We start from the raw sequence: 15,756 nt of genomic DNA on the forward strand, positions 1-15,756 counted from the left end.
TACTAGGGTGAGAGGACTTCTTGTATGCCTGGTCTTTGATCCTTCTAGCTTTGTAAATGATGCGCTATAGAAAATGCCTTAATCAGGCAAAATAGAATCTCTGTAGGACATTAATATCTAAGTATGCCATACTTTCTTCATTTCCCTCCCCACTCCAAAGGCCTTCTCCATGTTAGCTGTTTGTCTTACTAATTAGTTGGGAGAGAGAGGGATGTATGCTCCTACTCCCATCTTCCCAGCATGAATAATTACTGTTTCTTTGCTTCTTTCCTTATCTTTTCTCTATTTCTTTCACTAAGGACTCTTATTAGACAGATATTGAATCTCCTGGAGCTATATTATATTTTATTGCTCAAAATTTTGAAAATGCCTTCAGTTTTTATCTTTAAGACTACTGACTAAAGTCTTCAGCTATGTATATCTTCTTATTTGGAGCTTCTGTTAAGTTGTTCTTATTTTGGAAACTATTTTCCAAAAACTCTTTTGTGTTTTTAACTGCTCTTTTTTCATAGCAGCCAGTGTTTATTTTACAGAAATATTGTCCCTTGAAATAATTCTGAGGATATGAATTTAATCTTTTCAAATGTTTTCTTGTGTTTCTCGCATGATGCCTTTTTTACTCTGGGATCAGTTATTTTGTTTGTTCATCTTTACATTTGTATCTCAAGCTGTGGTTCTTTTCTCAAATGTGTTTTGATTTTGGTTGTCTGTTCCTATTTATGACAGGGCTAGGTTGACTAGTATGGGTAATTGGTGTATATTTCCTCAGTAACAAGAAACTTCAGTTGCTTTTTCTCTAAAAGAGTACGCAAATTTGGGGATGCCAGAAAGTAAGTTTACTAAAGAATTCTATTGATATGCACATAGGCAGGATTCCTTCCAATCACAGAGACACATAGTGGGCAGGCTAGCTGGGGACTAGCTGCTCAAATTAGAAAGGCATCACTCTGGATATAAGTGCTTAATGGTGTGACTAGTACTAATTAATGGGTCTATTCATCAGTGTTATTTTATTTTACACTGATATAGGTAGCCACTCACAGAATCCCCACACTTATATTGAAAATGAAAACAACTGAGGTTATTTTGGTGGTGTATATATAGTAGCATCATATAAGAAACTCTCCAGCTCAATCCAAAGCTTGTTATAAGTTTTTTTTTTTAATATAGTCAGGTTATAAGAGCATTTTTAAATACAGTTGTGGATGAAAACAATTGCCTTCCTTCTTTTCAGATGAATTTTAGAAAATCAAAGTAAAAAAAGTTTTCTTGGTGTTTTTTTTTCCATGAGTGGAAAACACAAAAATATCATGATGTTCTAGCCATGCTAGATCATATAGGCACATGTATACATAAACTTTGTTCTGTCCTTGGATATCTATGAACTTAATTGCATTTTTACAACAATTCTTTCCCTCCCTACTTATTTAAGTGAGCTCTCTTTTTTGTAGCAAGTCTTTCTCTGACTACAACACTCTATGTAAATTAACACAGTATGTATCTTTACATTTTATTTTTATTTTTATTTTTTTTATAATAATAAATTTATTTTTTTATTGGTGTTCAATTTGCCAACATACAGAATAACACCCAGTGCTCATCCCGTCAAGTGCCCCCCTCAGTGCCCATCACCCATTCACCCCACCCCCTGCCCTCCTCCCCTTCCACCACCCCTAGTTCGTTTCCCAGAGTTAGCAGTCTTTACGTTCTGTCTCCCTTTCTGATATTTCCCACACATTTCTTCTCCCTTCCCTTATATTCCCTTTCACTATTATTTATATTCCCCAAATGAATGAGAACATACAATGTTTGTCCTTCTCCGATATCTTTATATTTTTTAAAAAGCTTTGGCCTTGATTCATTCATTGCAAGTTAAATTTTCTATATTGATGCCACATTTGATGCAGCATTGATCCAGATTCATGCTTGAAGCTGAAATTGGTAAGAGGGTGTTAAGTCCAGGAGATATGAAAATTTCTCCCATCTCTGAGGCACTTTCAAACTCCATATACTTCTTGATTCTAAACAAGATGCTAAGAGACACAGGGTCATGAGTCTTCACAGTCTGCTTTTTCACCTTCTTTTCATCTTGTACTCACGAGGGAAATATTTCTCAACTCTACACCTTCCTGAAAATGACAGCAGGTTCAGGACTGCCTGTCTGCCAGGGGACTCCCATGAGAACCCACCGCCAGTTTTTCCCTGTCTTTTCCAAGTTTACAATCATTTTAAGACTGAATAACTCCAGAGGCATGAATGTCAGACCTATTGCAGCCCAGTTGTTACTAGATGCTTATAGATAAGAAAGAAAAGCAGCAAAATTAAATGTTAATGAATTACCCAATTCAGACCCATAAAAAGTCACAGCTCCTATTATATCATCACTGGAAATCTTTAAAATATTTAAATATTTAAAAAATAAAGACACCAAAAGGTCTTCTTCCATGGATCAAGGAATGAGATCATTATCTTGCTTCCTGCTTTTCATTCACAATTAGAGAAATATTATTATTATTATTATCATCATCATCATCATCATCATCAGTTTTGATTTATCTGAATAGCCTGCTGAAATTGACCTCTGGGAGCATTTACATATCCAATTACTACTGGATGATTATTCATAGCCTTAAAACTGCCTTGCACATAAAAGTGCCTGACCTAGCTAAAAGTTCTTAATAATAATACTTTATACCTGTACGGTGGTCTTAATGTTCCAAACGATTTTCATATCCCCATTTTCTTAATTTGAGACTGAAAACAACCCAGGTTGATAAATAAATCCCAAGTATTATTATCTCCTTTTTACAGGTGAAGACCTAGAAGATCTATCAATGACTTATTTGAAGTCAGTCAGCTAGTTAGTCTTAGAACTTAGACTGCATACATGGTGTTACTTCCTGGGCTCAGTGAGATAACAGTCTCTCTTACCTTGCTTTATGAAGTCCAGTGTCTTTGGATTGCAGTGAAAATAATCTCAAAGTCCTGAGTTTGCTTTTGAGAAGGTAAAATGTGTTGTTCTTTGTCATTTCTGCTCTAAGGTCTTTAAAGAGCCTTAGTGGTGGGGCATGAGGAGCCAGGACACATCAAGAGGATTGAGTTCACTAATGTTGATCCCTAGTTGTCTTGACTCAGAAAGAATATCCTGAAAATAAGCTGGCTTCAGGAGAAATCTTCGTATTCTGCTGAATTTTCCCTTATAGAGAATATATTTGGTAATTACTACCTCATGGAGTTTTTATTTTCTTCAAAGGTACTAATAGACTGCATGTTTGTACACCCCCAAAATTCGTGGGCATGAGAGTGAATGTGGACCCATGAAACACAAAGAAAACATTTGCTAGGAGTTCATGAGAAAGTAGATGTTGCTTTCCTAAGCTCTGGATTAACCCTTTGTAGAGTGGACAAAAAAAAAAAAAAGAAAAGCATATAGCTCTGAGAATTGCTGGCTGTTATTTCGTATTGAAAAGCTAGATCCAAGTGGAAGTGAAACTGGCGCAGCACAAGGCAGAATTGGTCAGGACAGGCTAGTTTATACTGAAGTAACAACCCCCAAGTCTTTGTTGTTTAACTAAATAAAGTGTATTTTTTATACTACCTATCCAATGAGTGTTGGCAGGAGCCTTTGTTCCAAACAGTTCTTTAGGGATTTGAACTTACTGAGGTTTCATCACTTTATGATGCTGCCATCATAGGTTTCAGATGTCAGTGAGGCCACTGAAGGGAGTATTGGTATAGTTAGTTTCGGCTCAAAAGTGACACAGCCCATTGTCTGAAGCAGTGTCGTCCAATAGAAAGATAATGTGAACCATGTGTGATGCACAGGACTAACTTTATTGTTGTTGTTACCAAATTTGGAGGTAATGCATGTTTGCTAAGATTTCTTTGTTTATTATGTGTTTTTTATGTTGTTAACTAGGGCATAATTTACCCACAGTAAAATTTTCTTTTTTTAGGGTTCAGTTCTGTGAGTTTCAACAAACACATACATCACATGATTAGCATTTTAAACAAGTTTTAGAACACTTCCATCTCTTGCCAGATTTACTCTGGCCCTTTGTAGTCAATCCCTCTTCCTACCCTTGGCCCCCGGCAACCACTGATCTACTTTCTGATGGTATGGTTTTGCCTTTCAACAATGTCACATAAATAGCAGCTTTTGGGTTTGGTTCTTTTCATTTAGCATACCGCACTTGAGATTCAATCATGCTGTGGTGTGCATTAGGAGTTTGTTCCTTTTTATTGTTGAATAGTATTCCATTATATGGATATACCACTGTTTGTTCATCCATTTCTCCGCTGAGGGACATTTATGTTGTTTCCCAAATGTTTTTGGTGACTAATAAAGCCAATATAAACCATTTTTGTGTGTACATAGTTTTTCATTTCTCATGGGAATACATTTACCAGTGGGATGACTCAGTCATATGGTAACTTCATGCTTAATTTTTAAAGAAACTGTAAAACTGTTTTTCCAAAGGGTCCACACAATTTTGCATTAACTCCAGCAATATATATATGAGAGTTTCAGTTGTTCCACATCATTGCCAGGCTTGATGTTATCAGCTTTTAAAAATTTATTTTATTTTATTTTTATTTTTTTAAAGGTTTATTTATTTATTCACGAGAGACAGAGAGAGAGAGAGAGGCAGAGACACAGGCAGAGGGAGAAGCAGGCTCCATGCAGGGAGCCCAATGTGGGACTTGATCCCTGGACCCCGGGATCACACTCCAAACGCAAGGCAGACACTCAACCGCTGAGCATAAGGGAGGCGTCCCTTAAAAATTTATCTTAAAGGGCAACCCGGGTGGCTCAGTGGTTTGGCGCTGCCTTCAGCCCAGGTCTTGATCCTGGAGACCCCAGGATCCTTTTTTTTGTGATACCCTAGGATCTTTTTCTTTATTTTTTGTGTGTACTCTATCTTTGAAATCTGATATATAGAGCTCAATAGCCACATGTAGATAGTGGTTGCTGTATTGGATAGTGCAGATCTAGATGTAGTTACTAGTCTCCCTTAACTGTGAGTGGGCTGAGAAAACATGATATTCTGTGATCCAGGAAATGTGGGTGAGCACTAGCAATGTCTATTACAAAGGTAGAGTGGAGAGAAAGAAAGAATTCAGGTCCTATATAACATCATTACAGTACTAAATTGAACTCAATCTGAAGATAAAAGGAAAGCCTTAGTTTCTAGTTATGACAAACAGAAAATGCCATGTATGGTTTAAGACAGTTTGAATTAGCTGATTCTCTCTCTTTTTAAAAATATTTTATTTATTTATTCATGAGAGACACAGAGAGAGAGAGAGAGAGGCAGAGACACAGGCAGAGGGAGAAGTAGGCTCCATGCAGGGAGCCGGGTGCGGGACTGGATCCCGGGACTCCAGGATCATGCCCTGGGCCAGAGGCAGGTGCTAAACTGCTGATTCTCTTATTTGAGAATTCCTCCAACATAACTTGAACTGCATAATTACATATGAATTTAGTATAGAAAAATGAGAAAACATAGGCAGGCTAAAAAGAGAAATTAACAGTCACTTGCAAATTCAGATAATTATTTTGGTATATAATTAACCTCTGAACAACATGGGGGTTAGCGGCACTGACTTCCTGCAAAGTCAAAATCCACGTATAACTGTTAGTTCCCCAAAACTTAACTAATGGCTTACTTTTGACTGGAAGTCTTACTGATAACATAATAATCAATTAAGACATGTTTTGTATGTTATGTGTATTATATATATATATACTGTATTCATACCAAGAATTATCTAGAAAAAAGAAAATGTTATTAAGAATATCAGAAGGAAGAGAAAATACATTTATAGTACTGCACTCTATTTATATAAAAAAATCATGTGTAAGTGGACCTTCACAGTCCAAACTTCTGTTGTTCAAGGGTCAACTGTATATCATTTGAGATGTATATGTACGGATATGTGTGTATAAGTGTATTAAAGTTCATGTGTATAAGCAAAATCGTGGGAATGGTATATTATCATTGTATAATCTATGTTTTCCACCCAATAATATTTTGAAAACATCTTCCATGTCAATAAATAGATGTTTAAACTATCATTTTTAATCTCTATGTAATATTTGATTTTATGGAAAAGTCACAATCTACTTAACACATTCTGTATTAATAAGCCATTTAGGACATTTTATCATGTAAGTTGGGGCAAGGGCAGACTTTTTTTTTCTTCAGAGAGAGAGTGCACATGCCAGTGAGTGCAAACAAGTACTAGCAGAGGGGAGGGATGGAGTGAAAGGGAGAGAGAGAACCCCAAGCAGCCCAGCATGGAGCCCTTAGCAGAGCTCCATCTCAAGACCCTGAGATCATGACCTGAGCCGAAATTGAGTCCAATACTTAACTGACTGGAATAACTTCTTATCTGAAACAAAAGCAAAGAGCATTTGGGAATCCTGTTTCCTTTTTTGCACCTCTTCTTTTATATCTGGCTTCCTCTCAGTTCTTTCAGTAGAAAAAAATACAAGAGGGAATATACAGCTCAGCAAGGTGACTAGATGATTAGTAAAATTAAAAAAAAATTAGTTTCCTACAAAGTTTTCAGTACTTTTTTCTCATTGCCATGACTACATTATACTTCTTACCAGTAATGATTAGATAGTCAAGTTATTCAAGGTGTAACTAGAAGATAATTAGTGATAGAACAACAAATTAAGTTAAAAAGAATCTAGAAGTATGCAATAGTAAAGTATAGGATGAATCAGGCCAGTCCTATTGGACTTTTACTTATAAAACAAAAGCCAGTGTAGTCTGTGTAGGAAAGAACTTGATTAAATGTGCCGAGATGACCCATTTTCCTCTTTTGGCTGTTGTGGCCTTTGGCATTTCAGTGACCTCTGATGTTTGGCTTTCTGCTGTGTTGCTATGACAGACACAGGGTTGATATTAAAAATATTTCACAGTGATTCAGGGGCACTGATCAATGACAAAAACACCCAGCCTATCGCAGCGGCTATGACTGAACCTGTGTAAAAGTTATGCTGGTTGTCCCAAATGGAGTAGATTAAAACAAGGAAACAAATAAAAAAACCCCAAAACTTGAGGTTCTTGTTTATTCCAGGAAAGAGATTCTAGGTATGAAGCCTTTTTGGGGGGGGGGGGGTTTAGTCTTACATGTCCTTCTAGTGACACTGCTGGGGAAACTATCATTTTCCACAAAAATAAATGGTAAATAGCCTCTTCCTTTCTCTAAAACAATACCTAAATTCACAGAAAATGATCCTGAGTATATGAAGAACTCTTACAATTCTACATAGACTTAAAAACTCCACTAGCAGAGAAATATAAAGAGGTCATTCAGACACACACAGAGAAACGCAATAAATATAAGAAAAATTGTTTTACTTTACTAATGAGCAAAGAAATGCAGATTTAAAAAATACCCGTATTTCACTTGGCTAACATCTGTCAAGTGGCTACCATGTGTCAGATATGGTGCTAAGCATTTTTACCTCATTTAATGTAAACAAACGTCCTGGTAAGGACTTTTAGTATAATGAATTTTGCTCTAATGCCCATTCCCTAGGCAAGGAATCTGAGGTTCAGGGAGGGTAATATGCCTGAAGTGACACAGTTAATAAGTAGAGTTAAGCAAAATGCCATTTTGCCTTTTGAGATTTACAAAGATTAAATGATAGGTATCAAAATGAAAAATATGCATCCCTTTGACCCAGCACTTTCAGTTCCAAAATTTATCCCAGGGCAATAATTGGGTTAGTGCACAAAGGACTTTTATAAATAATACATTTAGTGCTGTATTATTTATAACATAAGAAAACTAGGAACGATATAAATGTTCTTCAACAGAAGATTGGCCAAATATATGTAAAGACCTATCCATATAATATAAACTCAAGCAGCTCTTAAAAATAATGGTATCGATCAATATGATTTGGCTTAGAAAGTTGTGGCCTAGCTATACTGTTCAGTGGGAGGAAAAAAAGTCAGGTTACAAAATAGCCTGCAAATTGTGAGTGTATTTTTGTCAAAAGAATTGTGTTCAGTTAAGCAGAGAAAAATGTTTGAATGCGTTTGCTGTGGTTATTCTTGTGGAAGGGTTAGATTATAGCAGAGCCCATCAGTGTATGTTTCTGTATTATTTGATTATTCTTTTGGAATAACTATTTGAAGCAGGAGAAAAAATCAACACATATTGTCACACGCCGAACTGACAAAGCAGAGCCAAAGCAGTGACGCTGCAGGATCACCCCTAGGGCAGGTACACCTCGGCGGCACAGAGGAGAAAGAAATGATCCAAGACTCAGTGAATAGGGTGGGGTTGTGCAGAAAGAAGACCCTGAAAATTAGAAGAAAGGGCGCAGAGGGGAGAAAGGGAGAGGAGAGTCAAGTGGACCAACAGGAAAGTAAAGACAAGTTGAACAGTTGCAACAAAGTCAGCGAAGCCCTCCCTTTAGCAGGAAAGGTTCAACCTGTGGATTTGCCTAGAGGCAGAAGAGCGTAGCAAAGGACAGTTGAGATAGTGAAGAGCAGGAGCTCTGGAGTGGAGCAGTACTGTTAGTGCTCACTAAATAAACACCCGTGTTTTCCCCAACAGGTCCAATCTGTTTTGCGGTGAGGTTGGGGCCATTCGACTCATTCTTGCCACTGGATTGTGAGAGGAAGGGCTAAGTCCCTTAGGCATTTTAATGCCTCCCTCATCACTTTCTTGCCCCCAGGTAGAAGCTGCATGAGGTGTGCTCTATCATGCCAGAACAACAAGAGGTAGTCACCTATGCCCAGGGGCCAGGATGTGATTGACAAATAAACGTTTGTCTTAAGACACTGCAGTGTGGGCTTCTGCCTGTTTTTGCAGCTAGCATTGCTTGCTCTAATATGTTTTGCCATGTATTAGTTGTCCAACTTTAGACAGATTACTTAACTCTCTGAACATCAAGATTTCTCCTGTAAATGGAAATAATCATGGTACCTTTCTCATAGGGTTACTGGAGGATTAAATGGAAAGTGTACAGTGTTAGGCTATTATGGTTATTCTTACATGTGTTGTCTATTATTTTTGTTTTTGCTGTCATTTACAGGAGGAATTGATAAATAAATTCCCCAAACTGGACAGCACCAAGGTCAGGGAAATGTCACTAGGTACCAGTAGGACCAATCGAAGGAGATACTGTGGGGCATTTTAACAGAAGTTGTGGAATCTAGATGAGTGAGTGAAGAGGAATAAAGATACAGACGCAACTACTGTGCCAACTCCTTGTCAGGGGAAGCACTGGTTGCTGGAATGAGGTTAAGTTATAGAGAAAAGCTAGTTATCATCAATTGCATATCCATAAAAATGCCTACTAAATTTCCATCATAATGAAACGGGTTATGTTAGTATAATTATTTTCCTGACATCTCATATCTCAATTTAAGTGGCCATGGAATGTGCTATATATGCCTAATCTTACTAATTGGTTGACCATTTCACTCATTTGATCATACTGGGATGGGGACTTGAGCCACCTAATCAGGGATGGGGAGGAGGATGATGGCGGCGTGTGTGGGCCAGTGTGTGGCCCTGGGTGGGCTCGGTGATGGTGGTGGTGGTGGGGGTGATATATATAAATAATGCATATGATGAATTTGGGGTAACTTGGAAATGCTGTTCTCCCCCCACTTCCTCTCCTTCCTTCATTTCCTTTCCTTTTTAAAAAGTAGCACATTTGCATATCGCACAAGTATAACAGATGTCTTACTGAAGCTTCTTTGAGTGCCACGATGGTATAGTTTTTTTTTTTTTTTAAATCAAATTGATTTTTAAGAGAACACATTGTCTAAGTTACTCCCAGTCAGCGGTGGCTACAAAATTTCTATAAGGAATGGGTTCGGAGTGGTAACCTGGTTGCCAGAGTGTGTTGGAAGCTGAGTTTTCATAGCACTTTATATGGGACTGAGAAAATGTCAACTTTCTAAACAAAAAAAGGAGAGGGGTTCTTTTTATGGGGAGCGGAAGTTAAGACACCCAACTGCCCTTGATGTGGCCACTGCTTTCAGGCACTTACTATTTTCACTCAGTACATTCTTTCAACAAACATTTAATGAGCATCTACTATGTGTTTCAGATACAGAGGTGATAAAGACTGTTCCTGAGGCCCTCACGATCCCAGAGAGACTGAGGGTGAGTTGCACAACTCCTGGGTCCTTTACTCAAAAATCAGTGCCAGGTTAGGTTGTTAGGGGTTCCCATTCTCTTCTGGCTAAATAGTAATACATACAGGCGTCTGCCAGTTACAGCTTACGGAGTTACACTGAAAAGCCATTCGTTCTAAGCAGCGCACGAGAGCATCAGAGCGTTCCCCTGCTCTTAGGGTGGTTGTAAAGACTGAAAACAAGTGGGACCCCTGCCGCTTCCCAGCTCAGCGTTCGCTGCTTGGACAGGCCCCGGGTCCACGTGCTCACTCACCTCTGGCCATCTACGGGGACCAGGACGTCTCTGGGCCAGTCGAGCCCAGCCAGCATGTCTCTGATGCAACCTCTCTCATCTCTCACAATGATTGACCCTGGACCAGCTCTTTTTTATTCGATCATTTAAAAGTTGCCGTCGTCACTCGGTGCTGACCCGAATCAAGGCCTTCACCCTTCAAGTGCGTGCCCCAGTCGGCCTCGCCAAGACGTTCCCTTCCCAGTGCCTGGCATTTGGGGGCGCAGCTGGAGCCCCGGCGCAACGCGTCTGAGCCTCTGGGAGAGGTCCGGGCGCGCCCGCGGAGGGAGGCCCCGCCTAGCACGGAGGAGCCGCATCCTGCAGGCTGCAGGTACAGCGCACGGGGGGACCGCGGGAGGGTCCCAGAGCGGGCAGGACGGGTCAGGTGTGCCCCGCGCACTTAGTCCAGCAGGAGTGGCCGCGGGTGGGGCAAAGTAGCGCCGGGGCCTGGGATCCCTCCTGCAGCGGGAGGCGAGGACCTAGTTTGTGGGCTCCCAGCAGCGCCTGAGTGAGCAAGACCCCAGCATCGCGCCCCTCCCGGCTCCCCCCGCCCCTGCCCGGGGTGACCCCTTTCCACCCCGCCCCCAGACAAAGGCAGCACGTACTCCAGCAGGACGAATGCGGGGATCAGGTTGCTCTCGGCCTCCCCGCACTGCCCCCCTTCGTCCCCCTGCCCCACGTGACTCTCTGGAATCTCCGCCGAAGCCCCGAGGCCCTGGGTCTCCTTTCAAACCGAGCGTTGGAGGGAGGAGGGAGGAGGGAGGAGGGAGGCGGGAGGAGGGAGGAGGGAGGAGGGAGGCGGAGGAGGGCGGAGCGTGGGGGCTCCAGAGGGGCCTTATTCCGTGCGTATCCGGGCTCTGCGGTCCGAGCGGCGTTGGGTCGGGGATCCTCGGCGGCCCCTCGAGCTCTCTCCTCCGAGCATCTGAAATCTTGGCTCCTCCTGCGCCCGCGTAGTCACGCCTCAAGCCTGCGGGCCAGCCCGGGGGCCGGCGCGGAGGTGGCGGTCGGCGGGGAGCAAGGGGAGCAAGCCGCGCCCGCAGCCCCGTCCCGCCGAGCAGCTGCGCCCCCGGTGCCGTGGGCGGAAGCCTTGGGGCGCTCGGCTGCGGGGGCGCGGCCCGGGGGTCCCGGGAGCTGCCCTGGGCCCTGGCGCCCCGCCCCGCCCCGCCCCGCCGAGGAGTGTCCAGCGAACTTCACCGGGCGGCTCCAGAGCAGCGCGCGGGCACCGCCCCGGCCGGGACCCTGGAGCGGGGGGTCCGCTGTGGGCGCAGCGCGGAGGTCCGCCCCTCGGGCCAGTGCGCAGCGGAGAACCGCGCTCGGCGCCTCCGCCTCCGCCTCCGCCTCCGCCTCCGCCCCCGGCTCGGCTTCGCGTGGGGGCCGAGCGCGCTGTGGCCCTGGAGCAGCCGCTTCCCCGGTTCCCCCGCGCCCGGGCGCCGCGGCCAGCGTTGGAGGCGGGAGCCGGGCCCTGGGTGCTGAGCGCCGGGCTCCGCCAGGGCAGGTGCCGACGCGCAATGGGCGCCTTCAGAGTGTGGCTCGGGGTGGCCCTGGCGCTGGCGGGATTCGCAGCATCGCCTCGGCATTGCGAAGGTGAGAGGCTCGTGGGCTGCGCGCGCGTGTGCGGGACTCCGGTGTGCGGGCCGCGCGGAGGTTCCTCGGGGCTGGTAGGCGGGTGGGATGGAACCGGAGTGCGCTTTGCTGCAGGGATATCCCCCCCCGACCGCGGTGCCCCCCGCCCCGCTCTCGGCCGCAGGTGCCCTTGGGCGGGGGTGGCCGGTGGACCTGGCATCTCCGATCCGGGCCTCCCCCGCCCCCGACGGCAGCAACTAGTGAAGCGGGGCCGAGGAGCCGACAATTGCTCTCACCTCGGCCCCTCCGCAACCTAAGATCCGGCCGCTTGAATCCGCCTCCCCCGGCCCCGGTGGGTCCCCCGTAAAGTGCAGTGAAGACCCCACGACCAGGTGGTTGAGCGGCTCCTGGACGGAGACCTCCAAGCGCCCTGCGAGGAGTCCCTCCAGTACAGAGGCGCGAGGCCGCCTGCTTTCTTAGGGGGAAAGTGGCTAATAAGGGTCTAGCCTCATCCTCTTACTTCGCCCTCACTCCGGGCCCCCGGGGCGCCAGCCGGTGCGCACGACCGCGAGCTGCGCGCGGAGCCGGAGGAGGCGGCGGGAGTTGTGGCCGGGATGGCACAGGCAGGCGGCCGGGCCCGCACGGATGCCTGGAGCCGAAGAGTGAATCAAGCGTTTGGGGGTCGAGGATGGGGGCCCGGGGCTGCGGGCGCTGTGGACGCCCACCTGCCCCGACGAGTAGGGAAAGTCCCTTTGCTGAGTGCTCGCGGAAGGCGCAGGGAGGCGGAGGCAGCATCCAGCGTCCGGGACCCCGGGCTTCCCCTCCCGGCTCCATCCATTACTCCTCCGGCTGCGGGCAGGGAGCTCCCCTGCTCCCGGGGACTCCGGGCTGGGGCGCGGCGGGGCGCCCGGGCCCTGCTGCAGGGTTGGGGCGGCCCCAAGGGGCAGGGCCCGCGCACCCGGTGGGGCGGGAGGACAGGCAGAGGACAAAGCCCTCCCTGGGATCGACCTCCAGCCAGCAGAGCAGCTGCCTTTTCCTTGCTAGTAGTTTCCCCGGACAAAGTGGCGTGGCCTTGGAAGCCCACGCACGGTACTGGGGATTTACCGTGGGTGGAGGCACCGCCTGCCCGCCCCCCTTCCCCGGGGAAGTCTGAAGCCTGTCAAGTACTTGCCCCAGGAAGAGCACGTCTGGGGCCTGTGCAGCCTTCTTCAGATGGGGACAACCTGTAGAAATAGGTCTGTGCTGTGTGCGTGCGTGTGTGTGCATACCTAAAAATAAATAAATAAATAAATAAATAAAACTTACAGTGCTGAATTATAACGATAAATCAGGTAGGAGAGTTAACCCAGGCCACCCAAATCTGAATTTGAGACTTAGAAAAATTATGTCTGCATTCGGTGGTGGCAACGCGGGGACGCGTGCTGCCCCCCTCCCGGATAGCTCACCAGCGGGCAGTTGGAATGATGCCGTTTTTCTGAACCAAATCCCTTGAAATGACAAAAGCCATTATTATTAGCAGGGCTCGCTCTTAGGAAGACTAGCTGGTTCGATGGGCAAAGTTTAAGAACGTCCAAAGGCTTTTGATGGGGAGGAGGAGGGCAGGATGCCAGGGGTGCTATTCCTTCAAAGATTCTTTGGAAACTTTGCTTCTTACTGTTTCGCCCCACCTTCAGGGCATTCTAGAATCATTTCACAGATTGGGTTGATAAATGTCTGAGAGTTTCCATCCAAGTCATAATGGTCCTTATCTAATAATGAATGAATGAATGTGGACATTTATTGAGCACAAGCTATTTGGCTTTTACTATGCCAAGCACTTTACATACATTATCTCATTTAATTGAATTAATTAAGTGATATCAGGCCCACAGCCAAAAAATCAGCTGTCATCTGATGAGACCTGTGGTTTGGTTCTGTCAGGGTATTCCTTTTCTCTTAAAAATATGAGCATTGAAGTCAAGGATGGAAAGCTTAAGGGTCTTACAGATTTCCTCAAGTTTTTATGATTAGTTCTAGCAATGATTTTTAAAAATGGAAAAGAAGCATTTTCATGCGTGCTTCTCACGGTGTGACATACACTTTGTTACTTTTGCTGACCAAGCTGTGGCAGAGTTCGTGTTTTCTTAGTGCTCAGAGAGCGTCTCACACATACTTCTAGTACACCAGTTAATAGTTCTACAATCACATTGATAAAGGTGCAGTATTTCAGTATTCTTCATGTAGCTGTGTGCTCACCGAGGGCTTCTGATGGCTCCTAATTACTCTTACATCTCCACATCACCTCCTAGTCCCCGCGAGGCGCTAAAAAAGTATTGGTCAGATGAATGAGTATTGCCTAATTACAGTCTTTTGAATTAAGCTAACACTGGCCTCGATGAGAAACTTCTGTATGACCCTGAATGAACCACTTAACTTCTTTGGCCTGTGGTTCTGTCATTTACCAAATGCAGAAGTTGGCTGGCGAGGTGATAGCTTTTGCTGGGCAGCCTGGGTGGCTCAGCGGTTTAGCGCCGCCTTCGGCCCAGGGCGTGGTCCTGGAGACCCGGGATGGAGTCCCACATTGGATTCCCTGCATGGAGCCTGCTTCTCCCTCTGCCTGTGTCTCTGCCTCTCTCTCTCTCTATCTGTGTCTCTTATGAATAAATACATGAAATTTCAAAAAATATTTTTGCTAATTATCCAGCATGGGGAAAAAAAAGATCAACATTTGCTGCCTTATTTGTGGTCGGTTGCAGCTTTCTGGTTCTGAATTTTACTGTAGTTCTTAAAAGAAAAATGAAGTCTTACAAGCAAATCACTGGTAATGTTATTTTATACTGTTTTATATTGCCAAGCTGGCAACTCACTATGATTTGAGAACTTAATGCAATCAAGAAGTCACTGAGAAACTTCTAGCAAAGATGACTGCTTTCTGAATCAGACAAGCTTTGCCATGACAGTCTCTGGAGAAGCATGTTTTGAATTTTGTTAACCCATGGAAAATCCACTAGATAGAACGTGGTGGCTTGGAGATAGGAGAGGACTATTGAAGTGGACGTTGAGAGAAGAGAGTTCGAGTCTGTGTCCTGTAACTCCCCATGTGGCTTAGTCAATCCCACAATCTTCCAGACTTTTCCTATAAATGAATGCCATTAACAGAATACATTGGAAAAGATCATTTGATAGACAACGTGTTTTACTTATGGGTGGATCAGCATATTTGGTTCCACTCTTGGCTGGAGAGTTCCTTCTGTGTCAGATTTAAACTTTAAAACTCAATGTCAATAAAGAGAAGACATTGGCTAGGGAAAATAGCCTATCTCTTCATTCTTTCACTCCATACATCTTTATTGAGAGCTTATGTGTATGGTTATGTCTGGTAGGGGGAATACAAATGTAAAAAAGTCATACTACCTGCCCTGAAGAAGTTTGCATACCCAGTAATTGTTAATATCAGTAAAGTAGAAGTAAGGATGTGTGAACATTGGTCCTTGGTGGGTTTCCCAATATTGAATAATTGTACTTTTACATCTTTTGGCTTTTATAACTACCTGCTAGTGAAAATAAAGAGGTTTCCATTTCTGTTCTCCTCTAGGGATTAGATCCTGCATATACATTGTTTAGTGAGGGTGTAGCCATCTGTATTCACTGTTACGGACTTAAGTGGCAATTATCACTCAGCTTCACTCAGACGCAGGTAGTCATAAATACCCTCTACCACGTGGCTCAAGAGAAGGGAGGAGAATACCACATAGCAAAGTT

The 15,756-nt window shown here is 44.5% G+C and overlaps 1 protein-coding gene across 1 annotated transcript in view; it reads left to right on the plus strand.

Moving 5' to 3' along the window:
* Positions 1–11,664: 11,664 nt before the first annotated feature.
* The window catches only part of FRAS1 (Fraser extracellular matrix complex subunit 1), a 435,467-nt gene continuing 431,375 nt past the window's right edge, over positions 11,665–15,756 (plus strand). The window contains exon 1 of the mRNA XM_072810116.1: positions 11,665–12,036. Coding sequence (XP_072666217.1) covers positions 11,961–12,036 — 76 coding nt within the window. The 5' untranslated portion in view covers positions 11,665–11,960. The remainder of the gene's footprint in view (positions 12,037–15,756) is intronic.

Source organism: Canis lupus, chromosome 33 (genome assembly GCF_048164855.1).
Source record: "Canis lupus baileyi chromosome 33, mCanLup2.hap1, whole genome shotgun sequence".
Classification (NCBI taxonomy): domain Eukaryota; kingdom Metazoa; phylum Chordata; class Mammalia; order Carnivora; family Canidae; genus Canis; species Canis lupus.